Genomic DNA, 27,288 nt, shown 5'->3' with positions numbered 1-27,288 from the left:
CCCTTCCGGGTCGGCTCCGGAGGCGTTCTCGGCCCTCCCAGTGGTCCTGCTTTGCGACGCGGCGTCTGTCTCCCCTTGCCCGGCGCTCCGCTTCGCGTTCCTTTGTGGGGAAAGGGGGTGTAAAAAAGCAGCCGGTGCGCGTGCGCATTCCTCTCCTGTTCCGGTCTACATAGCCTTGTGGGGTCCCCTCCTGGCAGGTGAGCGGAGGGGGGGAGGAGGATCCTTTGGGGCCTCCAGGTCAGACCAGGGAGCCTGGCTGGGTGAGCGGAGGTGGCGCCCATTTCCGGGATGGTGGTCCTTCAGAGGCACCCGCTGCCCGGATCCGACGACCCGGTGACGGGCGAGGAAGGCGGCTGTGCTGGGCTGCTGGCTGGAGAATCCCGCACTTCCTTCTCTATTTTAAGATGCGTTCCGCTTTTCTGTTTTCCCAGTCCGCTGGGTGGCCTATGTCAAGGATGGGGAGCCGGCGGCCTTCCAGTTGTTACTGGACTCCCAGTGGCCCGGTGGTGTGGGAAAACTGGGAGCTGAAATCCAAAAATATTGGGCGCGCCCCTCCCCCCCCCATCCCAGGGATAAGTACCGGTACTAGAATTCAAAAATGAGTGGGCCGTTTCTGCCTGGTGCAACAGTCTTGCATTGCACCTGATGACATTCTCGCCAAAGACTTATTTCCTGCATTTATTTTGCTTTATTGGTGTGTACTTGATTTGCCTCTCCTTGGGCCACTTCCACACTATGAGGGAAAAGGTAACATGCAAAGGACTGATACCACTGTTTGCTGACTAATCAGGCATAAAGTATATATTTTATTTGCTTGGAGGACTTTTACAAATCTCATCCTTCAGCACTTCTACCCCCAAATATGTTAAAACAATCAAATAGTGGTTTAAAAACCCCCCAACAACTCAGCACAGTAGGGTGAAATCCAATTCAGGCAATCTTTTTTATTATTATTTTAAAGAAAGGTGAAGAAAAACGTCTACCTGGCACTGGAAAAGATAAAAGTGTAAGTGCCAGACCAGAGGGATAGCATTGCATCAGTGACATGCATAGGCGCCGACTCCATGGGGCTTGAGGGGGCCCGAGCCCCCTCAAAAATTCGTTTGGGGGGGCTCTGCCCCCCAATAATCTCGGGCGCCCCTCCAGCAGAGCGCCACCGCCACCCCTCCCCCAGCCCAAAATGCACAGGGTCGGGCTGCATGCCTCCTGCCCTCCCTCCCGAGCAAAAGCTCCACCCAATTTCCTTCGGAGCTGATTAATAGGCGCAGCACGCTCTCCCCTATTCGCTCACGAGGAGGTGGCGCCACTTTATTTGCATATTCATGAGCTTATTTATTATTCATGAGCTTTCCCGGGCCCCCCCAATATTTTTTATAAGTCTGCGTCCCTGGTGACATGCCATAACTGATGACCACTCCATGAATGGGGTGCCGTAACAGAAAATGCTGCCTCTGTCTGCCACCCTTCTGACCTCTGGAGGCAGGTGCTACTGGGCTTGAGTAAGTGGGCAGGTTCATGTGGAAGTAGGTGGTCCATCAGATACCCATGCCCCAATTCATATAGACCGTTAAGGTGTTCTAACCTGTTGGATATAGGGTTAGGCTGAGGTCCAACCCAACTGAAGCTCAGTATCAATAAAGGAACAAGGAAGAAAATATGTTTCCAAACTGTATAAAACTGACTCCTGTACCAACAGAACCAATCCTCCTAGGCGTCCTAGACTGAGTTTAGCAAGTCTGAAGCCCTCAAAAAAATTAGCATTGCTTGCTTTATTCCAGTAGCTGCAGCCTGATGTGGGGAAAATCATTTCATATTTATTAGCACCTACTAAATAAATTAATTATAGCTTAATAAATATCCTATATTTCTAAGTATTAGCATAACATTTCTATGCAATTGGTATTTTCCTAGATGCAGATAAAACATGACTTGGAGGTCCAGGCTTGCTCTCAGATAGCATGGCAGAATCAATTTGTTTTCAAATCCAATTTAATTGTTGGGCAGGGGTGGTCAATTGTGGGCAAGAGACTTTCTTGGAAGAATATTTTTATTGCCTAACTGGTTCTCCAATCCTGTTAGGAAATATGGCATGCCTTCTACTTGTTGATATGTGTTGAAAACATTACAGGTGTGCAGCTGTCTGTAAAGTGTTTTAATAATCAGTGGAAAAAGACTGACCTGGTCACATACAAGGTGAAACTGGACCTGCCCTGCTCATTGTCTTTTAGACACCCACTATCTTGACAACTGTCATTCTATCACCATGGAAATGATGTTGCACAAAAATATATACAGATTATTACTGTTGCCCACCAAACTCTTAACACGTGTGTCCACATCTCCTGCAAAAGATATACCCTGTTTAATTGCATCTCTCTCTCTCTCAGTTTGTAACTTAAATGTTCCCTAATAATATTTTTTTTCTGTATGTCATCCAGAGAATGACATGGTCCAGGTTGCACGTACAAAGTCACAAACGATGTATTCAGCGTTTTGTGTTGTTTGCAAAAGTTTGCCTTCAATTTGAAACTTGTTTCTTGTTAGGGAGCCAATTCCAGATGCCCTGCAATGGATGATGACAGTCAGGACGAGCTCATTAACAAGAATGCTGCAGTAGGCAAAGTCAAAAGAACGACTGCACTGCTCTTCAGTGACGCAGGTAACTGAAACTAGTCGGAGCCTTATTTTTAAAACTGCTGGAGCTTCTGAACCTTAAGGCATTTACAAGAGAAAACTGGTCTGTGGTTCTGTGTTTGGAGATATTCTTCATGGCTTCACAACTGTATAGGCATAATTTATTTCCTAGTCACTTCAAAGCTTGGATGTAAGTGAGGTTTGCAGTTTTACTCTATAAACGTTAAGACATTTCTACAGAAAGCAACTTGGTGGTCTTTTTTAGAAACCATCTGCCTTTCCTAACCTGAGGCCCTCCAAATGTTTTGGACTACAGCTCCCATCAGCCTCAGTCAGCATGGCCATTGGCCAAAGAGAGTGGGAGTTGTACTCCAGCAACAAGGTGCCAACTGGGGAAGGCTGTTTACATCATTCCAGCTTTTCTTACGTTTAGCAATCTGAAGCTTCATATACATGGCTCCTTACTTAGCTAACACTGATGGCTAGAATTCCCTACACAGCCAAATGCTATTGCAAGCATTAGCCGTTAAGACTCTCATGCACGTTAGTGTGTGGTGCAATACAACTATTGGGTTTTTTTAGCAGAGGAAGTAAGAGAACAACAACATTTTTGTTTTCCTTAGAAAACCAAATACCCTGATAAGAATAACTATGTGAATTGGTTAATGTTACACACTTTGTTTGGCCTAATTTTATTTTGTTTCAGCTATTCATGGTGGAGGGATGATAAACAATATGCAGCTTGAAGTCCTGCTCACACCCTTCCTTTTTGTTTTTGAGATTCGCAGCTCACTGCACACACATTTTCAGCCATGAGAACTAGAAATCTATTTTTTCTGGTTGGAAAATAAAAATAGAGGTAGACTCTCAGAATAATTTTGTTTCTGATACCAATGCCATGTTTTTGTATAGATGTACTGATTATACAGTTTCGTGTGTGCATATGTAATATGCAAACAGAAACTAAATACCAATGGTCTTGGATAGCTCCTAATACAAATTCCTATAAGGGAGACTGGCCACTACTGCTGCCTGTTATTTTCTTCATGAGTCCCTCCCTGGTGGTGGAGATGTAGTTACTTGATGTTGGCAAGAGATCAACACTTCCGATATATGGAATGGTACGCACAACCATGGAGGGGGAAATACCACCAGTACTACATGTTAATGGATGGTTGGATTTTTTTGTAAAGACTTTGCTTTTTCTTTGCCTTACATGATAGTTGGCCCTGATCACTCATGTTCTTCCCTTCTGTGCCCCTCTTATGTTCCTCTTGTTCAAAAGAAAGCAGCGATGGAAATAGTGGGGACTCTGATGACACGGGCAGTGAGGAGGAAGGTGATACTGATGAAGATGGAGGTGAAGAGGATGAAGAAGGTGAAGATGAAGATCTAGAAGGTGATGATAAAAAAACAGCTCAGTGTTATGCTCATTACTATTTTATGGAATCAAGTTGTCTCCAGCAGCTGTTTAACTGGATATAGCGTGTTGGGCCATGGTTCACACATGAAATGAGATGAGATAGAATGTAAACTGTCATTAGCATATTTATCTCTCCATTCTTTCAAAGATCTCAAGCAGCATTCATGCTCTATGTGAGTGGAATGGTTATAACAACCTAGACTGAAATCATCCACTTTGTGGGTGAGCAGGAATTTGAATACCCTGGTCTTCAATCTCAACATTTTGATCCAGGTGCAGGGAACCCTTTTCAGCCAGAAGGCCACATTACCTAGTGGGCAGCTTTCTCCCGGGGTTTGCATACCAGTGGTGTGTGTTGCATAAGTGGTTGTGTGCCATTCTTTTATCCAAGCAAGCAGTATCGTCACAATTCAAGGACAGGTAAAATTACTAGATGAGAGTGGAGAGCTGGGCCAGTGAGAGATGTGGCCTGGAGAATGGGTATTGGCTGGGCTGGGTAGAGTCCCAAAAGTCTGATAGAGAGACCTAGAGGACCTGTGGTTCCCTATACCTGCTTTAACCACAGTACTTCACTCCTTCTTGCTGTGCAATACCCTGATAAACACTGTAACTTTATTTGGGTTTTTCTTTTTCCTATCAAGCAAACCATACATATGATGACTGCTAGTTAACTGAAATTTTAATATAGCATTGGGCTTTTGTGCGCCCACTGGTGTTGAATCATGGAAATAGATGGGATAGCTGTAGAGTGCCGGTTCTGAAAAATGCAGCCTTATGAAGCTTTAGCACTGAAAGTGGGTATTCATGCTCTCCCAGGAATCTATTTGACTGTTGTTTCTCTTCAGGATCATAGAGCACTTCAATCCAAAATGCATTATGTGGAAATAAATACTAAGGAATTATTTCATTGTTTTGTAAGATTCAGAGGAGGAGGAGGAAGAGGAGGAGGAGGAGGAGGAGGAGGAGGAAATGGAAATGGCTGCTACGCAATCAACACATTTGGTTAAAGCAAAGCCGCAACTTAATGGAGGCTTTCTTTCTTCCTCTGATGAAGATGCTGAAAACTGCCCAATATGCCTCAACACATTCAGGGACCAGGCTGTTGGAACGCCTGAAGACTGTACCCATTACTTCTGCTTGGATTGTATAGTCGAGTGGTCTAAAGTAAGAAATCTTTAGATAAGTGTGATTTGTTGCATAATTTATCTTACTCAGTTTGTTTACAGTTTTTTTGCAAAGGCAATAAACAGTATAATTTGATGTGACCTGATAAAAATAATACCATACCTGAGGCAATTTTCAGATCATCTTGTGCAAAATGCTTCATGATTTTTGTAGAGATTCATTGTATGGGATCAAGTTGTAGTGCAGATTTACAGTCACTGGCTAAGAAGAACTAGATCAGTAGAATCTACCATTATACATTTTAGTTATTATCCTGAACTACTAGAGCCCAACCTTTATTTAGTTTTTGCAGTAATAATGTGAACCCAGTAGACCTTAAAAAGTGCATGTGTTCATTACCTTGTTCTCTTTTTCTATAATACCAATAATATTAGTTGCTCCCAATCTTGTTATTTGGGTGATATAAAAACCAAAATTGCTACTCTGGCAGAATCTGGCAGATTTTGGCTTACCTTAGCTAAAAATTGTGCTTGCTGTGGTCCCCTTACCTTAGTATTGTTTTTAATGGTTTTTATGTATGGACTGTTTTAATTACTTTTATTTTTCATTTTTAGCTGTTTTATAATTGCATATTTTATTGTTGTACCCTTTCTGATACTTTATGGTAAACGGCGGGTAAGAAATCAAATAAATAACACATCCCCTCCTTCTCTTTGCAGAATGCCAACTCTTGTCCAGTAGATCGCAAACTTTTTAAATCTATCTGCGTTCGAGTGCGCCTGGGTGGAGAAATCTTGAAGAAAGTAGGTTTTCCATTGACTTATGGAAAGTTAAAAGTCAGAATCCATGTTTCATGCAGTTTTTGTAAAACTTTTTGTGTCTGCTTTCTCCTTCAACTCAGAATTCATAGCAATTTCCCCCTTCCTGAATACCATCCTAAAGCTTTGAAACCTTTCCTTAATGGCACTGTTGATGGGAATTGCTCATTTGAATGAATGGTTGTGGTTTTGGAATGTGCAATTTTTCCAACACTGATTTTCAGAAGTAATGTTTTTTGGGTAAGCTACAGCTGTCACTTAGAGATCTGGCTTATATGTGTATGCGTAGAAGGGCCTTTCTCTACACAGCCCAATCCGTGTGTGCTCTCTTTATGGTGGCTTTCTGTGGGATGGGTCTTCTAGTCCTTGCCTAAGAACATTGTGGCTTGTATTGCAGGTGAAATACCAGTGAAGCATGCTTTTATGTAGAGAGCATAGGGGAACAGGAATGTTGTGCCCCATTGCACAAAAGCGGATAATGAAGTTGACTGGTGCTTGGCCAGGTGCAAACACTATTGAGTTTGCAATAGTGGCTATGCTTAGTGTAGCTATTAACATGATAGTGTAAAACTTCCTTAAAATGTGCAACTTTGCTCAGATTCCTGTTGAGAATGCAAAATCTGAGGAGGATAATCTGGAGGAGGACCCTACCTTTTGTGAAGTGTGTGGCCGAAGCGACCGAGAAGATCGTCTGTTGCTGTGCGATGGCTGTGATCATGGGTAAGGAGTTCTGCCTTTAAAAACCCTCCTTGGGTATGCTACTTTTGCCTGATGCTTTCACACTATATTAGGCCTGTAGACGCTTCTTTCTCTTGTATGCTGCCTGTATTTTATGTTATTAATTTTCTATACCACCCTTCCTCTGAAGATCACAGGGCAGTTCACAATGTAAAAACACAAAAATATATAGCGTAATTTCTTCTTCTCACCACCCCCTCTACCCCGCTAGGTTGACATGTTTGATGGGTATGCTGCCTTTTTTCCTCTTGCAGGGAGGAATGCTAGAAAAACATCGTGGCTAGAAGATCTTCATTTTTCTTAGGCAGAACTTGAAAATGTAGCATTTTTTCCCCTTCATCACTGAGATAAGGCAGCTTATACCATAAAAACAGAGTGTGCAATAATAAATTATAAAACAATTTAAGGTGTGAAAACAGCCACCAGATGTTTACATGTTATAAAAGAAAAAATGAAATTTTGTCATTGTAGGCTCAAAGAAGACCTGCTTTGCTTTCTCTAGGGATTTTTTTTTTATTTAGGTGCCCATTACTTAAAGCTAAGTGGGAGGTGGTCCTTAATGTGCTCTAAGCCTATAAGAAGAGGATAGAAGGTCAATGAATACAACATAGGGCACAAGTTGGCCTTGTTTGGGAGATGCTTCCATAGGAGCAATCATAATGTATGTCCTATTCTGTGCTATGCTAGAACCATGAGGTACTTGGAGCCATGCTATGATTGAAGATTTGTATAAGCAGCCAGGCTTGTGAGATGAGGAGGTTTCAAAGAGTTGCAGAACTTCCTTTGCACTCAAAAGAATTATGTACGTCTCTACAAGTGCCTGCGCTACTGTTGTTAGGAAGCTCCTGCATGTATCATCTTAGTGAAAAAAAGATGTTTGTCTGGCCAGTTACATATTACATGCTTTGCACCCTCTTGCTCTGTAAGAACATGTTACACTTTCTTTCTTTTTAAAAGATACCACATGGAATGCCTTAATCCTCCGTTGAGTGAGATACCTGTCGATGAATGGTTCTGCCCACCATGTGCACCAGCAAATGCTGTATCTGTTGATGCTGGCAAGTATTTTCTTTAGTAGCTTAGCTTTGTACTGTAGAGCGCTGTTCTTCAAGAAAACAGGACTTTCCCACAGCTTATGCAACATGACTTTTATTGAGATAGGATTTTCCCATATAAACCAATCAATATTGCTATAATTGAAGGAAAACTCATTCAGTGTTAAAAACTGGTAACAAAACAATGTTTTTATCTCACTACTTCTTCAGCTAATGGTGATGTCCATTGTACAAGCCTGTTACACCTAGAGTCAGCCACACCATTGCATTGGCATTGGTGAACAGTAAATTGCTCCATAACCATCTCTTTATCTAAACTGGTGTTTGGATCTGGTAGTTGCCTTGGAAGGGAAAACATTGCACTGTCCATGGGGAATTCTAAAGCAAAGGGATTTAAGGAGCTTTCTTTTTTTCCAGAACCCTTGCCAGTTTTGTTCTGGAGGCTTAGCAGAATGCCTGGATTTAGGTCTCTAGAAAGGTGTTCAGGTGCTGGTTGAAACACAGCTGACAACTGATCTTGTTTTAAGAAACAGATCATGTGAGTGAAGAGGAAGTTGCTTCCCTCATAGCTGATGTCGTCCCTACCACCAGTCGACTACGTCCCAGTGTCCGAACTCGAGCTATAGCCAGAACACGTCAGAGTGAGCGTGTGCGGGCAACAGTGAACAGGAATCGCATAACAACTGCACAGCGAATTCAGGTACTGCACATTCTGAGGGGAGGATGATTTTGAGTGGAGAAAGCTCCTAATTGTAGCGAAGAGACAGTTTGATTTAGGAAGAAATCTGGGCTTGGGGGCGGGGCGGGGGGGCTTTTCTACTTCCTTAATTTTGTAGTAAATCAACAATTGTGATTTCCCATCTTTATTTTTAGCATGTACCAAGATACCTTATGTCTTCCCTTCTTGATGAAACCATTGATGCAGTCGCGTCAGGGCTGAGCACAGCCGTGTATCAGAGACCACTGGCTCCTCGAACTCCAACCAAGAAAAAACGAAGAGGAGGTAATTTGCTAAGAATGGTGGTGATAGTTCTGAGTTAATTTTTTATGAGGCTTACACAGCTCTCTTTCCACCCTTTCATCTTAAAATAATTCTGTGAGGTAGGTTAGGGTGAAGCTGTATGATAGGCACAGGAATCGCCATGTGTGCTTCATGGCTCACAGTGGATTTGAACCTTTGTCTCCCTGCCCTCCCCCAGTATGACATCACTAACCGTTTCAATACTCAAGCTGTCGGTGGATTTCATTTATTTATTGGTAAACTGTTTCTGTGCCTCCTTTTAGCCTTCACAGTGAAGCCTCCATGGCAGCTAAACAAAATAGACAAGCGTAAAACAACAATCAAAAGGCCCAGAATATGAGCAGCACCAATAAAACCAGCAGGCAGCTAAGAAAGGCAAAACACGCTGCAGAGCCTTCTCTGAAGATTGAAGTGCATGGCCTGGTTCATGTGGGTGCAGCAGGCCCTATGTAGCTGTCAATAACTCTAGGGAAAAACAAAACCACTACCAAGTGTGTGGGATATTAATGAATATTCAGATGGCAGCTGCACTTGAATCTGGTGGATTGATTCAGAAGTTTGTTTTGACATAATAGCGCCTTACAGATTTTCTTTTGGTGAGGTAACTAGCCACTTTATGGACCCTCAGATGAGCCAGGGTTGGAGGGTCTTGCACCATACATGCTCCAGGCATTTAAGTGACCAGCCATTAGTTTCATATGGCCTGTAACCTCTGATGGCTTTACAGTGGCTTTGTTCACACATAAGAGCAAACCATAGTCTGAAATAAACTATGGTTTACTGTGAGTGAGCAGTGTGCTGGTGCATGCTGCTCAGTTGTGCCTGCTTCCCTTCACCCCACCTGGAGATAGGAAACAGACCACAGAGTGGCTGACCTAGTTTTATATGGGAAACCAGTGCTTGTGGTTGGTGACCCTCTAAATAAGCTGTAGGCCAAGAACAAACCTTGACTTCTGCTCATGGTTTGGTCGGAGAGAAACCACAAGCACTGGTTCTTGTGTAACCTAAGCCAAGTGTGGTGGCTTGTTTTTCCCAGCTTGAGAAAAAAGGTGGTGCAAAGCTGGTGCAAATTAGCAGAGGGCACAATCATGTTGCTTATAAATACTAGTTTGTTTTAGACTATGGCTTTCCATGACACATGAACCTGGCCAGTGTCGGCAGGGTCATCTGAATTAATCCCAGTTTGTTGAAGCCACAGGAAATGAGAGGTCAACAGAGAGTGAACACCTCTGGAATAATCTCCATTTATTCTCTCCTGAAGGGCATGTCTCTTTAAATTTAGGCTGTGGTGTTTCTGACACATGTTTCTTTTCCTTTTGAAAATGGATTGTATTTAGCATTCAGATTACAGAAGTAATTCAGGTTATAGCCTGTATTTGCTGATCTCCAACTCCAAAATCTTTCTATATTTTACCTAATACAGGGCGGAGAAAGAAATCAGCAGGTAAAAAACCTCATACCAAGTCATCTGCTGGAAAAAAGAGCGCTGGAACTTGGATTAAGAGACGCAAACGCCGAGCAAGGCGGAGGAAGGGGAAAAAAATAAAAGTATGCTCCTGGATTTTTCACCAATGCAGAATTTTTTCTATTGTTTATGCTTTTCTTGTAATAGAGCATTGTTACAATTTTCTTGTAATACAGCATTATTTATTTAGGAGTAATTATTACTTTATTTCATATACTCAGACAGTCTCCAGGCCTATTGGCCAAGGTTTTCACCTACTTTCTATGATCCCCTTTAAGAGGGTTGCAGAGTAGAGAATGCAACCCCTCATATTTCTGTGATACGTAGTCATGTTTTCTATTTTCGTAGAGTTTGGTGGGAATCCTGTTCTGAGCATAAAGTTAACCTGCTCTCCTTCTTCCCAGGTGAAAACTGAGCTGACTTCTCGTTCCCGAATTGCAAAAACCCTTCGTCTTGGCAAGCCTGTACGTGGCATTTCAATCCCTTCCATGTACAAACCAATGGAACCCTCTCTTGGCCTTATGAGAGCAGATATTGGAGCAGCCTCTCTCTCTGTGTTTGGAGATCCTTTTGAACTGGATCCTTATAACAGGTATGAAATATGACAAATGGGAAGAAAACAAAGAACTGCAGTTCAGAAATACATGGAGACTTTTTCTGTGATAGGCAGGAAAGAAGAAATATGGGGCTAAATCCAAATTAGATTATAAAGCTTATTTAGGTTAAAGCTAATCTTTTAAGTCTGCCTACTCTATATGTTCCTTAACCCTGCTTCCCTGCTATTTCAGAAACTTTTATAGTATATCAGAAGACAGAATTTGATCTTCTCAGTTTGAATATTTCATTTAAGAAAATAGGCAAAGCTCAGATAAGATGGAAGTTGGTTGTGATCTTCAAAATTTTCTCTCTCCTAGTAATGAAGAGCTTCCTGTAAATTCAGCCTCACCTGTGAGCAACAAAAGAAGAGGCCTTTCTCAATCAGCACTAAGATCACATCGTCCTGTCGCTCGACCAGTCGCTATGGGGCTTCCTGGGTAAGGCCAGCCACATGATGCTCTATTATACAAAGCAGCAGCAAGAGAAGTGAGGTGCACAAAGTTCTCTTCTAGTTTGTAGTCTCTCCTGTTTTTCACACTGCGTTGAAACCTCAAGCCCTTTCTGCAGTCTTCATGGATTCATGCTCAGTGCTACAGACTATAGCACAGTGTGTGTCGTGTGTGTATATGTGGAGAATTATAGGATTGTGGAGTTGGAAGGGACCCTAAGGGTCATCTAGTCCAAACCCCTGCAATGCAGGAATCTCTGCTAAAGCATCCATGACAGATAGAAAGACAGTTCAAATCCTGGCTTAGCTGTAGTTGGCTTGAAGAAGCTACAATCCTTTCCTTTCTCAGTTTGCTGAATAGGTCACTATTCCTAAAATCACTAAGGTGATGACTCTCACCTTAGTGAGCAATTATAAATAGCAACCATATAACTCTAAATATGCTCTCTCTTTTACACACACACACACACACACACACACACACACATTCTCACTAGTTTGATTCTCTCATTCCACCAGATAGGTGGAAGGGAAGCATTTGATACAAATGTCGCCCAAGACTCTGGAATTCCTAGGAAAGCTTGTGAAAGACCCCTAAAATTAGTCAGAAATTCTCTAATTAGGGGAGCGGGAGATCTCTGCTGGCCACCATGAAATCCTAAATAAGCATATTCCTGAGATCAAATTGTCATCAAATTTGAGGGCGGAAGCTGAGGGTGGGAAAGGGACAAGGACCGTCTGCCCAATTGTTTCTTCACACATAGCACATCCATATTCCTCCTTTAGACTGTTAGCTCACCCTGATTTTTTTTGTAGTGGTGGTGAAGGAAATATTTGCTTGTGGGTGGAGTCTCTTGCTGTCATTTATTCCAGTGAGACATCCCTGCTGCTTCCGTCACGGGAGAGGGCCAAAAAGAGAGGCTCTCCATTGAGCTTGCCTCCTGTGCAAAGAATACCTTACTGCATGCTTATCCCCATTCCCTGCTTATTCAGGCCTCATTTTGGAAGCATGCTTTAAAAAAAAAAAAAACACCCAGCAAGCTTACCAATGCAGTGTTCCACATGTTCATCAATGTGTTTCTAAAGCAGCCCTTAGGCTGCCATGTTCATGCAGTCCTGGGCTACTGATCCTTGGTATGCTAACATTGCTGCCTACAGTGCTGAGTACCTGGGAACCCTGTTTGGGTCTGTTTTGTTCAAGGATGCCCAATGTCCAGTTCAGATCAGGTGTCTGCCGGCTGGTAGAGTGTTTTGAGGCAATTTCCCTTTAACTGGGGCATGAGGTGGAATGTTGGAGCTGGGAGGTTCTCTTGCAGTTGGGAGCGGAGAGCCCTAAACAAACTGGAGGGAAAGGGTGGGCGACTGGGAAATTTCCCAAGCAAGGAGGAGTAAATGTGTGAGTAAGCGGAAAAAGGGGAAGACAACAAACGGAATAGGACAAATATTAGGGGATTTTCAACATGGGTAATCTGGAGGGTTTTCTTTGGCTTGGGTGGAGGTTATCACAGCCCTGCTTTATCACGTTGAGAAAGATGTTTGAGGTTGTGGTTGTTGCTTTAAGAATATTAAATTTACATGGTGCGTTAGAAAGAATGAGGGAACCAATCCCTGCCCCAAAGGGCTTACAGTTTGTTGTGCTAGAAAATGGTACAAGGGGGTTGATGGAGGCAGGGGGTACAGAGGGGAAGAATATGCAATTGGGCTCAGTTAAAATAGGGAATGGAGACTTGAGGAATGGGGTTTGGAAAAGGTGGATTTTGAGGAGGGATTTTGAGGACGTGAGGGAGGCGGCATCATGGGAACTTGGTGCCTGGCTTTGTACCTGAGGCTGAAGACTCAGACTACAACTAAACATGATAAGAAGCAGCTGCTTTGTTTTGTCTTGTGTTTACATGTCTGTTTTGGTTCACGATATAAATGATGGGTAGGGGTCTGTTCACTGCATCAGAAGGGGTGTATGGATGACATATTTCATGATTCACAAATTCTATGGGCTCTTTTGAGACAGTTATGTAAAGCAGTTTCATTTCTTTTCGCTTTTGTTAGTTTTGTTATTAATTCATTACCACTAAGTTGCTTAGTGGTTCTCTCCCTGGCCCCATTTTATTATCTCAATGACCCTGTGAGGAAGGTTAGGCCGAGAGATAGCTCAAGGTTTGCATACTAAGTTTTCTCAGAGGAAAAAGAATCATTTTCCTTACTTCAGATTTGAACAGGGTCATTTGACTGGATTCCTGCTCCTCTCCCCGAGAGACTACCAAAACTGAAGCTTCTGTCTTGTGGATCCATGCCTGTCAAATTTTTAAAAAATGCTTTAAGGTTTAGGGAGCTTTCTGCTTCCTTTTTATTAGGAGCCAAAGCGTAAGCCGAAATCACTGAGATGTTCTTTCTAGAGCCAAAGAGGGCCAAAGCTCATTGAGAATTAGGGGAGAATCTACAAAAGAGCAGGAATGCAGCCAAATGTTTGCTTCCAAAGAAGGCAAGTTCCAGGTGAGTTATTACAGGTAAGGCAAAAGCAAATTGGAGTTCCAAAATGGGAAGTAGCTTGTTGCAGCAGTTTGGACTTTTCAGAGCACTTAGCTTAAGGTGTGTTTGTGTGTGTGTATTCAGGATAAGGCTCCTGGGGAACACCAAAAGCGTATTTTAGATGTATGTCTGATGCTATGGCCATTCCAGTTTGGACACTGAATATATTAATATTTTTTATTTATTTCAGTACTGTGTATCTATCTTGCCTTTCTAAGAAGTAATCATGGTGGCAGCACCACAACAGAATTTAAAGCAATATATTAAACAGAATAGCTATCATCGATTTTAAAAGTAAACAATAAAAAAACTCCATTGAAAACAGTCAGATTTTTTTTTTAAAAGTGGGCCTAAAAAATCTTGCTGGACAATATGCCTCCACTACTCATTGAAAAGCAGTAATAGGCTGGGCATATTTCCTTTGGCAGGGCATTGTATATTCTTGGCACTATCCCAGAAAACCCCTCCCTGACAGAAGAGTTGAGGGCAGGGCTTCAGTAGATGATCTACTAGAAAATTCATATGGGCAGCAGTGATTCTTCAGGTACAATGATTTGAACTTGTTTAGAGCTTTCAAGGTCAAAAGCCAACAACTGATAAGTGAGGGATTGCCTTACTTCCCTATATACTTGTCTGTTGACTAAGGTGATCTATGGGCAGTGCTTTATTTCTGGGGAGACTCAAGGATACACAGTACTGGCACCTTAACCACCCCTCATAAAAAAAATGTTAAAGTGCAGCACTTACTGTTACAACTTAGTCCCAGCACCATTTTTTTCCTTAAAAAAAGAAAAAGCACTGTCTATGGGTGCCCACAAAGTAGAACCTCATGCATCAGAACTTGGTTTCATGTCAGCTTAGACTTCGTCTTTCAATGCAGTAGCAGCTGCCCTGTGCAGCATGCAGCCCGTTGCAGTTAAAATGCATACAACTCCTTTTTAAAACCTTTAAAAAAACATTTTTTTAAAAAAAAAATCACTGGCTTTTCCAGAAGGCAGTCTTTTGTTGTTGTTTAGAACTGCTTTATTTGTTCTTACCTATTTAGTTTTTATTTTATATCGTTATTGTGGTGTGGGGCTCTTTAGTGGTTTATAAATATCCTAATGAATTGATAACCCGTGCAGAAAGTGTCAGGTGCAAGTGGTATGCTCCAGTTGGCTTGCATCATCCAGCATCCTAGCAACAGTATTCTGGACAAACTGAAGTGTCTGAACTGTCTTCAAAAGCAGCCTCATTAAAAAGCACATTACAGTAAGCCAACCTGGAGGTGGCCAGTTGTGAATTCCTATGCAACTTACGCATAAGTAAGCCTCACTGAGTTCAGTAGGCCTTCCTCCCAGGTCAGTGTGCATTCTAAAGCATGAACAATTGCAGCCAGATCTGGTTATACCTGCTTGGCTTATAGCAGTGGGCGTATTTCCATGTTATGCAGACAACACTTGGTATAGTTACACTGCTTTGCCACATTTTAAATGCATGACTCCATGTATTTTAGATCAGTATTTCTTAGCTCTCCACATTCTTGACAATTGCACAATGCCCTTGATTTTAAAAGTAACAATGGGAGGGAAGTGTGACGTATAGAATGCTTACTGTGAAAAGCAAGAGTGACTAGAAGTCCTTCTGCTTATTCTGTAACGTTGGTGTTATTTGAGAGTAAGTGTTTGTAGGATTAGTATGTGTGGAGTTGCAGGCAGAGTTAATGGTTCTGCAATAGGTGTGAAGCCTGTTAGCTCAGCTACAAAGCAGGTTGAGTGTAGAGGCAGCTAGCTTTTCTCTCAGATGTGGCCTTGGCTAAGCAGAAGGAGTTATGGATCTAGGGAGGTACATGTTTTAGAGCCATTTCAAAACATCAGTGGAGCATCTTATTTGTCTCACTTCTTTTTTTATGGAATGTCTGCAATGTTTTCCTCCAGTCTTCTGGTTTGGAGTCCCATTTTGTAATTTTGGGGCACCTTCTAATGAGATGGTTGAGTTTAGTGAGCTTCCTGGGTGCAAAGACACTGATACCTAAAATACTGGGGTTCTTTTGTAACTCCCATGTTTTGCAGTAGGCAGGCGGAAAGCTCAAGCTCACAGTATCAAAGCAGAGATGTGAATAAAACTCACCTTTTATTTGGCAGAGGTCGGCTGAGTTGTTTCACTAATGAAGTTTGTTTTATACACTGAGTTTTTTCCTTTATTTCTTTGCTACTCGTATCTCTTTAAATAAAAATGTGGGTGAGATGGGGTGTTTTTATTGTGTTCATTTGGATAATAGAAAGCTGTTATAATTTGCTTTTTTAAAAAAGAAAGCAACTGCTTCAAGAGCAGCAGGAAGAATCTGTTAGGCTGCAGCAAAGCAAAGAAACGCTGCTGCTGCTGCAAAAGACTTACACAGGCTGAGCAGGCTGCTTATACACAGTGCACAAGACCAAAATGATTAAAAACAAAACTGCAGCTGCCCACTGGTATGGATGGGCCAGACTAAAACATTTTAAGGCCATTGGGTTTTGGTGGAGCAGAATTTAGGCTCCATTTCTATATGCTCTTAACCTGAAAGCAAATGCCATTGAACTCAGTTGGCCTTACTTCTGAGTAGATTTGCAGAGGATTGCACTCTTAAGCACACATTCCGTTCTCCAGTTGAAATCAACAAGTGCTCAACTTATGTCTGGATTGTGCTCCATGTTCTTTTTTGCTGTCTCAGACTTAGAGAATGTTATAAGTGTGTAGTAGGCAGAAAGCCAAGATGGTACTACAAATGTTGTGTTATCTGAAGGTTCTGGGTTTCAGAAATACCAGTTGGAACACCCACCCCCTCCCTGCTCTTGGTAAATGTTCACATAGCTTATCCAGCTGTGGACAAGTATTGGATTGAAAACAATTATTGCAGCATTTTTTATATTGCTTTGGTTTCCATATTATATGTGTTTCATTGTATTAGCTGTTTCAGGCTTCATTTTTGGAAGGAAAAGTGGGTGCAAACATTAAATGAAATGAGAATGAGATTCTGCAGGTTTTCTACACTTGCATTGGATTGTGGAGTACAGACAACTCTGCATATTACCGGGTTTCCGCCCCACCCCCACCCCCAATAGCAAGGCTTTTCATAGTATTTTCAGCCCTCTATAAAGAAAATAATACTTGACCATTTATTTTCTTATCCCACTAGCTATAGTTATTTTGTATGCCATCAGCTCAAGGTAGGCTGTTTCTTCTGAAAACACTGGTAGCAATAGGACTGGTTGGGGAGGCACCTATGTAGCTGCCTCAGGTTTGTGGAGATGTGCTACAGTCTCAAACCTATATTAATAGGATGTCAAAGATCCTTTCTTCATTATGATGTAACCAGTATAGTTCTGTATAGTGTGAAATCAGAAGGCATGCCTTGTGTAATTTATAGGAGGAGTGTTCCTGCCTTGACACCTGAGCCAGAAGCTGGTCCAGCCCCTGTGCCCGACCTGCTGGGGAGCATCCTGACTGGACAGAGCCTCCTTATGATGAGTGGTTCTGACGTCGTCATTAATAGAGATGGATCGTTGACAGCAAAGAAAGCAGGTAATGCTTAGTTAGACTGATCTGAAGTTTGTTAGCATGTTATGCGCACAAGCACTTTCTAATCCTTGCAAGCAGCAGGCAAGCAAATGCCATGTTGCAGCCTGTAATAGTATGTCTTGAATTGGTAGCCAGAGTTATTCATAGAGTATCATAGAATCATAGAGTTGGAAAGGGACCCTGAGGATTATCTAGTCCAACCTCCTGCACTACAGGAATATGCAACTGTCCCTTACGGTGATCGAACCTGCAACCTTCGCATTATCAGCAGCATGCTCTAACCAACTGAGCTACAAAATCAGTACATATCAGTATTTTGTTTATTTGTCAAAGCATAGCAATAGAAGAGAACAGTATAGGACTATTGACATTGTACTGCTGTTGTGCTTTCTAGAATGTATCACATTAATCTGAATTTCATAAAATAGACCAATTGATTGCCCACATTTGATTTGGTAAGCAATATATGTAAGTGAACAGAGGTTATACGGAATTAGTATGAGAGAGCTTAGGGTGCAATGACCAACCCTTTTATTTTTTAAGTGTTGACACTTGGAGGTGTAACTTACTGTCATACTGGAAGTTGTGCTAGCTGGCACAGCTGACAGTTCACTTGCATAGTGTTAATTAGTTGCTAAAACCCCAATTCTGTTGTCCCGTGTTAACTTCATATTAAAATTATGGGATGTTATTGTCGGTATAGAATAGTACAAGCAAATGAGTGGGAAAACTTTCATGGGTTTTTCTCGTGTCTCTTTCAGTCTCATTGCTGCGTGACAATTCAGCAAGCAATTCAAGAGTGGAGGAAGGCTTGGAGGACAGTGCCCAGCAGGGGGCTTCCCAACTGGGGACTCCAGTTAGTGGCGGCTCTGCTGCTGAATCTTTGGTTTCTTCACAACTGAATTTGAACTCCAAATCTGCTGTCTCAAATACTTGCGCCTTGTCCTCTTCTTCACTAAGCCTAGCAAACAAAGCAGTGAATCCATTGCAGATTACATCTGGAAGGGCTCCCATTAGATTTGAATACTCAATGACTCCAAGGTCTGTTCAGGCTCAGAGTTTAGCAAATCTGAATAGATGTGGCCCCAAACTGGGTGAAGTATTCAGATTTAATGGAGGCTCTAAACTGCCTGTGGCTCCTCTTTCTGTATCTTCTAAATTATTGTCCAATAACTCGAGTTCACTCTCAAAACCCGTACCTGTGCGGCAGCCTCTGAAATTGTCCCCTAAAAGACTTGATATCTCTGAACTCCCCAGGATACCAAAGATTAAAAAGGAATCGACTAGTGGACATTTGGGATTGCAGCCGGCCAGTGACCGAAACAGTGATATTCCCAGCTCCTGTGTAACACAGTTGACTGGCAAAGGGAGTACAAACCAACCAGCTGGTGATAGTAAAATGGAGAGCAGCAAGTCGCGTGCTCCTCAGAGACAAGCGCACACAAGTGGAGGCTCTGCTGCTGCCCATGCCAGTTGCACCTTTCCTCCTTCAAGGGGGAACGTTGGAAGCTCATCATTTGAGAGCTTTAAAATCAACATCCCTGGAAATGTGGGACATTCCAGCAGACTGTCTAATCCTGGGTTTTGCAATACTTTCCGGCCTGTGGACAATAAAGTACAGCAAAAGGAGAATCCGTCGCCCCTCTTTTCGCTGAAAAAGACTAAACCAGTCAAAAGTGAAATATATGATCCTTTTGATCCAACAGGCTCTGATTCAAGCTCAACAAATAGCAGTCCGGAAAGATTGCCCCTTGCTAATATCACCAGAACAATATCCATAGCGAGTCCAAAAGTCCAGACATTCCAAACAGTGCGCCTCATTACTCCTTACGCACTGGAAAATGTATTTGGATCAGGGGCCGAATCATCAGATGTGCCATCAAGTAACACAGAGTCTCATGACGATATGATAAAGGAGAGGCTTGTGGAGCAGGTATCTGATGCAGAACAAGAGAAAGCTGAGGAGGAGGAATTGTCAAGTCTACCCTGTACATCCTCTGCCATCAAGCAAGTCACAGATGTAGAGCACTTAAATGAGGAGGATGAGAATGGTCCTAGGGTAGTTTTTGAAGATGACCTAAGTAAGGCTAGAGCGAAAATTGAGGTGGACAGTTCCGTAAGAGAAAACAGTCTACAGATATTACCCAAAAATGAGCAAACAGAAAAGCGATCTTTTTCAAGATCCCCATCAAATTCCAGTTCTCGAAGCCAGAACACATTAAAAAGAAAAAAGGCAGCTACAAAAGACTACAAAAGCACACGATCAAGATCTAGATCAAGAACGTGTTCAAGAGATAGAAGCTCCAGATCTACGTCTCACTCCATTGAAGAAAAATACAGCAAAAGCCACAGGACTAAATCAAAGACTCGGCATTCCTCAAGTGACCGCTCCAGTAGTTATGAGCGATTGAAGAAAAAGAAAGCAAAGGATAAGACGAAAGACAAAAGGGCAAAAAGCTCCTGGGCAAAAGAACACAAGAGATCTAGATCACGATCTGGTAGTCCAGGCAACTCTTCTTTTGAGTTGTATGAAAGTCGGAAAAAGAAAAAGCACTCTGCCACTAGAGGAAGGGGGAGGGAATGTTCCCCATCAAACAGTGCTGAGAGAATGAAGAAAAAGAAGCACAGAAGAGAGCGAAGCCATGACAGGTACAAGAAGGAGAGAACCTCAAGGTCCCGAGAGAGAAAGAGATCTAGATCTAGATCCCGGGAGAAGCGAAAGAGGAGATCAAGGTCATCCTCGCCATCAAGACCCCGGGAGTCCAAAGGGCCTAAGTCTAGGGAGAAACAACTGCAACCTAGGTCACGCTCCAAAGAAAGGAAACATAAGCCGAAAGAGATGCCACTGCTACCTCTTCAAGAGAAGGACCAGAAAGGCCAGAAATCCTCAGATGATAACCTGGGCAGTTCTCTTGATCATGCTCCTCCTTGGAGCCAAGACTTGGAAGATTCAACACAAGAATCATTGAATGTTCATCTAGACCTGATGCCTGTACAGGAGAGCCCCCCAAAAGAGATAGCAATGAAAGTTGATTTAGAAGAGACCATTGTAAAGGAGCAAACCTGCAAGAAACTTGTAACTGTAATAACTTCTCAGGCAGAGTGTGCAAGTTCTGGAGTGCTACCTGACACTATAGATTCTTCCACTGGGAAGGAATTGGCAGCAGGCTATGAGTCACCAGGACTTGCTAGCCAAAGTAGTGAGCAACTGGAAGAAACTGAAGTTAGAAACGAAGATATTGATGATGTGTGCCCATTTTTATCAGACTGTCTTCCAGTGAAGGAGGAACTTGTACAGGAGCATGATGAGCCAATGCCAATTAAAGTTTTGCCTGAAATCAAAACGCCAACAGAGACTAAAGGTGGGGGCCTTACATTGGGTGAGAATGCCACTGATGTAAATAAACATGAACCAGAAGCAGTAGCTCAAGGTCCTGTGTTGAAATCTAAAGCACCAGTGAAAAGAGTTACGTGGAATCTTCAAGAGGAAGAAAGTGATGCAGTGACTGCAGACAAAGCAGCAAGTAAGTGCATGGTAAATCTTCAAAATGGCAAAAGTCAATGCCATGGGGATAGGAGCTGCTTTTCTCATTAGAAGTGAGACGGAATGTAGTTGTTTGTCATGGTTCAAGGTTGGATTGGTCCCACTAAATGAGAGCCTCAGGTTATGTTAAAAATAAGGGGTGCAGTTTCGCTGTAGTTTGGCACTTACGTTAGTGAGTATTCACCTTGCATGTGTTCTCCTTGCTTCATGCCCTCTGACATTGCCTTTTTTTTGGTGGCAATCCAGTTTGCCATTACCTCTAACCTGGCAAACTGGTTTTCTCTTTCCCAGAAAGCAGAATTCCAAAGCAAGATTTTTTTTCTTGGTTTGGAGGGGAAGCTTAAACTATGGTTTTCCATTTCTGATGTAATAGCAAACAATGCTTGTTTTTGTTAAGTAAGCCATGGAGTTCTCTCTAGTATATATGCATGCGTGCTTAAGCAGTGTTTAGTACTGCAAGGGATTCTTTAAAACTTAACTTTCCAAAACAGCTAGAGTTATTTAAAGAGAGACTTGATTCCTCCTGTTACACTTGTTACATGTGTAGTTTGAAGAATATAACATGGGTATGTGCATCATAAAAACATAACGAACTCATAAACAAGCATAACTCTTCCACCCTCATCCTGGATCACAGTTCATAAACTAAATGTCTGTGCCACTTTTAATGAGCTTTAAGCTATGAATTCAGCTTTGCTAGGTATTTCTAGGAACTTAGAGACGTGTTTGTGCTTGCAGACTAAAATCTCATTTTAAGAAGTTGGGGAAGCTTGTTAAACCATCTGTACTGAATTCTTCTGAGGCTGTCATGAAGTTTGATAACTTGAAGTGTTTTTATTTGCTGTGATCATCTAGATGTTTTGTTCTGATATGCTTTTCTTCCTGGGGATCTTTCAGGGGTGCCATTCTGCAAACAGCAGAGAACGAAAGAAGGGGTCTGGAAAGCAGAGGATTTGACCCAGACATTAAATCAGGTGCAGTTAACTGAGCCTCCTCCAACCAATTATATGATTCCTGAGCCTATGTTTCCTGATCTAGATTCCTCCCAGGTTGGTTCCCACGCCGTAAGACAAGTGTCATGGGAGGCCATTCCACTCCATCTGTAAACTTGTGCCCCCAACTTGACTTCATTATGGAACAGTCTTCTTCCTCTCCCCCACCCCACCCACATGTAGTACATTTCATTCAGCCCATGTACTGCAATAATTTTTCTGACTTTGGCATTCCCCTACTTAAAAGATTGAAACTGTGTCCTGCTGCTTTGCCATGGGCTTGTGACTTCTAATTTCCAATAGCTTATTAAATGTGTGGGGTTTTTTTTAGACATCTTAAAATCAGCTATTAGACTGCATACAAACATACTTATTGAAGACCACCCACTGCTCACCAGTGGGGCTGATGTGAGCTCAGTATTATCTTAATTTATTACCCTCATTTCCCTTTAAGATCCCAGGATAGGTTACAACAATTTAAAACAAACTTTTCCCTTTTAGAATTAGCAGAAAGTAAAATACTTTTCCCTTTAAATGAACGCTGTTCTTGTAATCCCTATGGATCATATCCCCACCCTCCTTTGTTCAGAACATAAGAATAGTCTGATGGATCAGGCCAGTGTTCCAGCGAGTCCAGCATCCTTTTCTCCCGGTAGCCAGCCAGGGAAGCCTTAAAAACAGGACCTGCCCCACCAGTATTGTCCTCGCCTGTGATTCCTGGCAACTGGTATTCAGTGGCATTCAGAAGTAGAGAACATGTTGTGATACGAGAAGTGGTCTGTGATCTTTTCCTTTTCCTTTGTTTTCAGGTTTACAACCAAAACCTGCCTCTGACAGCACCACTGCCCTCAAGTCTGCCTCCCTATGCGCCTGTTAGTCAGCCCACCGTCCAGTTCATCATGCAGGGGAGTCTCCCTCTGCTTAGCTGTGTGGCGGGACAAGGATTGACTCCGGAACCTGGCAATCTGGCAACAGCTTCAGAACCCGGAATTCAGGCAGCTTCCACAGGAGATACAGAGGAGAAAGTCAAAGCACCTAAGTCCCCTGTGGATAAATCAAAAAATGAGGAGGTGAGTGTAGGTAGATGGCTCGTTAATATGATGAAGTTGAACTCATGGGCAAAACCCAAATGGAGCAGCACACTCACACAACAGCCATTGAGCCCCATTCTTAGCATAGCACAACAGCCAAGTCCAGTGCCTGTCTTAGTGCAACTGCTATTCTACTTGGTGACATTTAAGCTTTGTGTACTACCTCTTGTGCTACTGCTTGCACAACATCAACTCTCAAACTGCATAGGATCTCTCCCATAAAATCTAAGAATTCTCCTGCTGAATCAGACTGTCTAGTCTTTCAGAACAGTCAACAGATGCTTCATGGAGAGAGCTATCCCCAACCCTTGGTTGCTAGAAGTAAATCACCACTGAGCATTTAACTATTTTGGTGAAACATTAAACTGTTTTGTTGATAGACCTGTCCTTTATGAATGGGTCTGATGCTTTTTAGATACACCTAAGCCACTGGTTCAGCTGGTGGGTCCTAGCCTGATCCTAGGTGGGTTGCAACAGGAGCACTATGAACATGCAAATATATGGTAGAATATCAAGAAATTGGCCCCCAAATGTATGTTTCGGTTAAAAGCGGGTTCTGGATTTGAAAAGGTTGAAGATACCTGGTCTAAGCTATTCACAGTCACTGTAATTTGTAGCAAGGCATTCAGTAAATTAACAGTGCGGTTCATTAATAGGCTTTCCCTGAACCTATTGTACAGTGGTGCCTCGCAAGACGAAATTAATTCGTTCCGCGAGTTTTTTCGTCTAGTGAATTTTTTGTCTTGCGAAGCACGGTGTCGGAAAAGTTTTGGAAAAGCTTCAAAAATCACCAAAAACCTCAAAAAAGGCTACCACACCGCGTTCTATGAGTTGCTCCTCGAAGTCAAGTCGCAACTGTATTAACGGTGTTAAGAAAAAGGAAACAAACTTGCAAGACGTTTTCGTCTTGCGAAGCAAGCCCATAGGGAAATTCGTCTTGCGAAGCAGCTCAAAAACCGCAAAACCCTTTCGTCTAGCGAGTTTTTCATCTTGCGAGGCATTCGTCTTGCGGGGCACCACTGTACTTCCTGAGGAGACCTGAAATAATACAATGTCTGCCTATCGCACTTGATCCCCACCCCCCATTTCAGCACAACGAGGACTGCCACAGGGGAAGCAGCATATTTTCCTTCTGTAATTTAAAAATCACTGCCTTGATAACTTAGTTTGAAAACCCTACTTGCAGGCAGCTTTTTGGTTAACTGATTTTTTTTGTCCTTTATAGTACATGAAGAAACTTCACATGCAAGAGAGGGCTGTGGAAGAAGTGAAACTCGCAATTAAGCCCTTTTACCAGAAGAGGGAAATCACTAAGGAGGAATACAAAGATATTCTTCGGAAGGCGGTGCAAAAGGTAACAAGAGGGAATATCTTATTTTAAACTTAGGCAAATGGCTGTGAAAAGCCCCATTTAAGTCATGCTCTGTAAACTGAATATTAGCTGCTGGCACAAGACTTTCCTTCTCTTTCAGGTAGTGAATTTGAAGTCGAAAAAGGCAGGGTGATTTAATGCTAGGTTCACAGAAACTAACTCAATCCCCTTTTACCATTCCTAGATCTGCCACAGCAAAAGTGGTGAAATTAACCCGGTGAAGGTGGCTAATCTTGTGAAGGCTTATGTTGAGAAGTACAAACATATAAGGAAACACAAGAAGGCTGACCCTGAAGAAGAGCCCCTTGAAACAGGGAACTGAAAAAGGCCAAGCCCCAAAGATGAAACAAGGGGAGGCTTTTCTAGCCAAGGATTTTCTTCTTCTGCAGAGGAAAGTAGGGATAATGCAATTGCATGTTGCAAGACACCCTTCCCCACTCAGCAACTGAACGTGGTCGGGCCTTCCTGCAGGGTGACCCATTCTCACACAGGGATGGGCGTGGATTGGACTGCAGTTCAAGAGCCAAATGTCAGCAGATCCCACTCAACTTGTGGAATAGCTGGACAAAGAAAAGTATGTGTGTGTTGGGGAGAGGACACACTATCAATTTTCATGGCTTTGATCGCCCCCCCCCCCCTTTTTGGACTCTGCACCTGTCTTTCCAGTTTAAAACAGACACTTTTATATGCAGTGTACAGCAATGCATACTTGCTCCCACTGTGTTCTTATTTATCAGAAATGTGGATTCTTTAGCGATTTCTCAGAAATTGGGTTTAATACTTGAACCACAGTATTTCTAGCCTATTCTGTGATAAACTTTGACTCGCTCTGTCTTACGGGAGTTGCAGGCGTTTGCTACCCTTTCTAAATCCACTCCTGAAAACACTGCTCCAGAAATGGCATTCATTTCCCATTTTGTTGAAATATCGCAAATGAGGAACTTCATTTTGAAAGGGCGGGGGTGGAAATTGGTGGAAGGGGATTTGAACTATGTTGAAGCTCTTGTGAATAATGTGCTGAAGGCTGGTTTTGAGTAGTTTTGCATTCAACGAGCTGCCTTTCACTGAACAGGGAGGGTGGGGGGAGTGGAGGCAGAGAAGCACCATTTGCAGACTTTCAATAACAAACCTGAGGTATGCAGCAAAAAGGATGTACAAAGGAGAAATGTGACAGTTTATAAAGTTATTTTGAATTGTTTGTTGTTCATAGTGGTTCTTTGGTTGTGGTATCATTATTAGTATCCATTAGTTAAGTACAGAGACTGGGCAGAGGGGAGGAATAGTCAAAGATACAGTTTCCAAGACTTGGGGATCAGAAAGAGGTTGTGAGCTTGCACCCATTTCCCCACCTTTCCATCTGGGTTTGGCTTTACATGCACAAGTCAGCCTTGAGATTTACCTGTTTGGAGTAATCTGTTGTCATTGTTCTCTTCTCTTCTCCCCACCCCTCCCTAAACTGGGGTGACCAGTAGGTTCAGCACCTGCCCTTTATTAAAACAGTGAAACAAGTTATAGATTTGCAATACTATGAAGAATATCCAACGTACAAATTAAAACACAAAAGCAACTTTGAATAAAAACTGACCGATGATGGGCTCTGCCTATAAGCCATTAGATAAGAGGGCCACCATAATACCCAACTACAGTTTTGTTTCTAACCTTTTGCAAAAAGGACTACTTTATGAATTGCGTGTCTGTCTTTATCAGCAAGAAGATAACACAAGGTTTTGTCTGTTAGGCCTGCCATATAGCTTTCGCTGGGGACAAGATCCTCCCCCTCCCTTTTGAAGGCCACAAAGATAGCTACATGTATGGGTCTTTGTCTACTTTCACCCCAGATAAGAGGATGTTATTAACTGAAAGTGGAGTTTGACTGGTCTAGAGAGCAACATCACAATCCTAAGAAAGCAGGGCTGGCCTTAAGCAGAGGGAAGCAACTGCCTCAGCTGGCAGATGCTGGGGTGGGGGCCAAAGGTTGCAGGCCCCCAACTGTTCCTCTTGAGCCCCCCCCCAACTATTCCTCTCTGCTACGCCCCACATGGCCTGCCCTGTGCTAGCCTGCTGCCCTCAGGAGCAACAGAGGAGGCTATCCTTTCAATGGTGTTGAAGTAAGATTTGACCACCTCCCCACTTGGCTTCAGAACCTTAAATGAGGGGTGTGCCATTTTGTCCTTTGCCTCAGGCAGGAACTTGTCTTGGGCCACCCCTGCAAGAAAGGGTCACACCTGCGAGTGTGAAGGAATATATATATATATATATATATATATATATATATATATATATATATATGCAGGTTTTGGTGTCTTCGGGTGTCTTCCCGTGTAAGAGTCGGGGTGTCTGTGCGACGTTTCGACGAGGTCTCACTCGTCATCTTCAGGCTGGTGCTTTCGGCTTCTTGTTACTTGTTACTATAACTGTTCCAGTAACAAGAAGCCGAAAGCACCAGCCTGAAGATGACGAGTGAGACCTCGTCGAAACGTCGCACAGACACCCCGACTCTTACACGGGAAGACACCCGAAGACACCAAAACCTGCATTCCTATACCCGTGAAAATCTACGAAAGCATATATATATATATATATATGCTTTCGTAGATTTTCACGGGTACAGGAATGCAGGTTTTGGTGTCTTCGGGTGTCTTCCCGTGTAAGAGTCGGGGTGTCTGTGCGACGTTTCGACGAGGTCTCACTCGTCGAAACGTGTCTGTGCGACGTTTCGACGAGGTCTCACTCGTCGAAACGAATATATATATATATATATATATATATATATATGCAGGTTTTGGTGTCTTCGGGTGTCTTCCCGTGTAAGAGTCGGGGTGTCTGTGCGACGTTTCGACGAGGTCTCACTCGTCATCTTCAGGCTGGTGCTTTCGGCTTCTTGTTACTGGAACAAGTTCCA

At 42.7% G+C, this 27,288-nt stretch overlaps 1 protein-coding gene across 5 annotated transcripts; it reads left to right on the top strand.

Moving 5' to 3' along the window:
- PHRF1 (PHD and ring finger domains 1) lies at positions 1-25,584 on the top strand. Of its 5 annotated transcripts, none has more exons than XM_082222484.1 (18): positions 1-197; positions 2,545-2,659; positions 3,920-4,033; positions 4,983-5,221; positions 5,902-5,985; positions 6,599-6,720; positions 7,696-7,796; positions 8,327-8,493; positions 8,667-8,796; positions 10,238-10,362; positions 10,684-10,871; positions 11,194-11,313; positions 17,236-17,390; positions 18,149-20,911; positions 21,829-21,905; positions 22,733-22,993; positions 24,240-24,368; positions 24,571-25,584. In XM_082222484.1, exons 2-18 carry the CDS (start codon positions 2,569-2,571, stop codon positions 24,706-24,708), a joined length of 5,004 nt encoding a protein of 1,667 aa, XP_082078610.1. In that variant the 5' UTR covers positions 1-197; positions 2,545-2,568; the 3' UTR covers positions 24,709-25,584. The 5 variants fall into 5 exon arrangements, with proteins under 5 accessions (XP_082078610.1, XP_082078608.1, XP_082078609.1 ...); XM_082222482.1 differs by having other exon boundaries at positions 8,321-8,493; XM_082222483.1 differs by having other exon boundaries at positions 4,977-5,221.
- Positions 25,585-27,288: the final 1,704 nt, after the last annotated feature.

Source organism: Podarcis vaucheri (genome assembly GCF_965113315.1).
Source record: "Podarcis vaucheri genome assembly, chromosome: 1".
NCBI lineage: Eukaryota > Metazoa > Chordata > Lepidosauria > Squamata > Lacertidae > Podarcis > Podarcis vaucheri.
The sequence above is the reverse complement of the archived record's forward strand: the minus strand, read 5'-3'. Positions and strand labels throughout refer to the sequence as shown.

Excerpts from the sequence above, each read along its gene's own strand:
- PHRF1 (XM_082222481.1), top strand. The coding sequence starts at position 2,569 with ATGGATGATGACAGTCAGGACGAGCTCATTAACAAGAATGCTGCAGTA. Across the intron at positions 10,363-10,683 it reads GGAAGGGGAAAAAAATAAAA|GTGAAAACTGAGCTGACTTC; the intron begins GTATGCTCCTGG and ends CCTTCTTCCCAG. Across the intron at positions 17,391-18,148 it reads GTTGACAGCAAAGAAAGCAG|TCTCATTGCTGCGTGACAAT; the intron begins GTAATGCTTAGT and ends TGTCTCTTTCAG.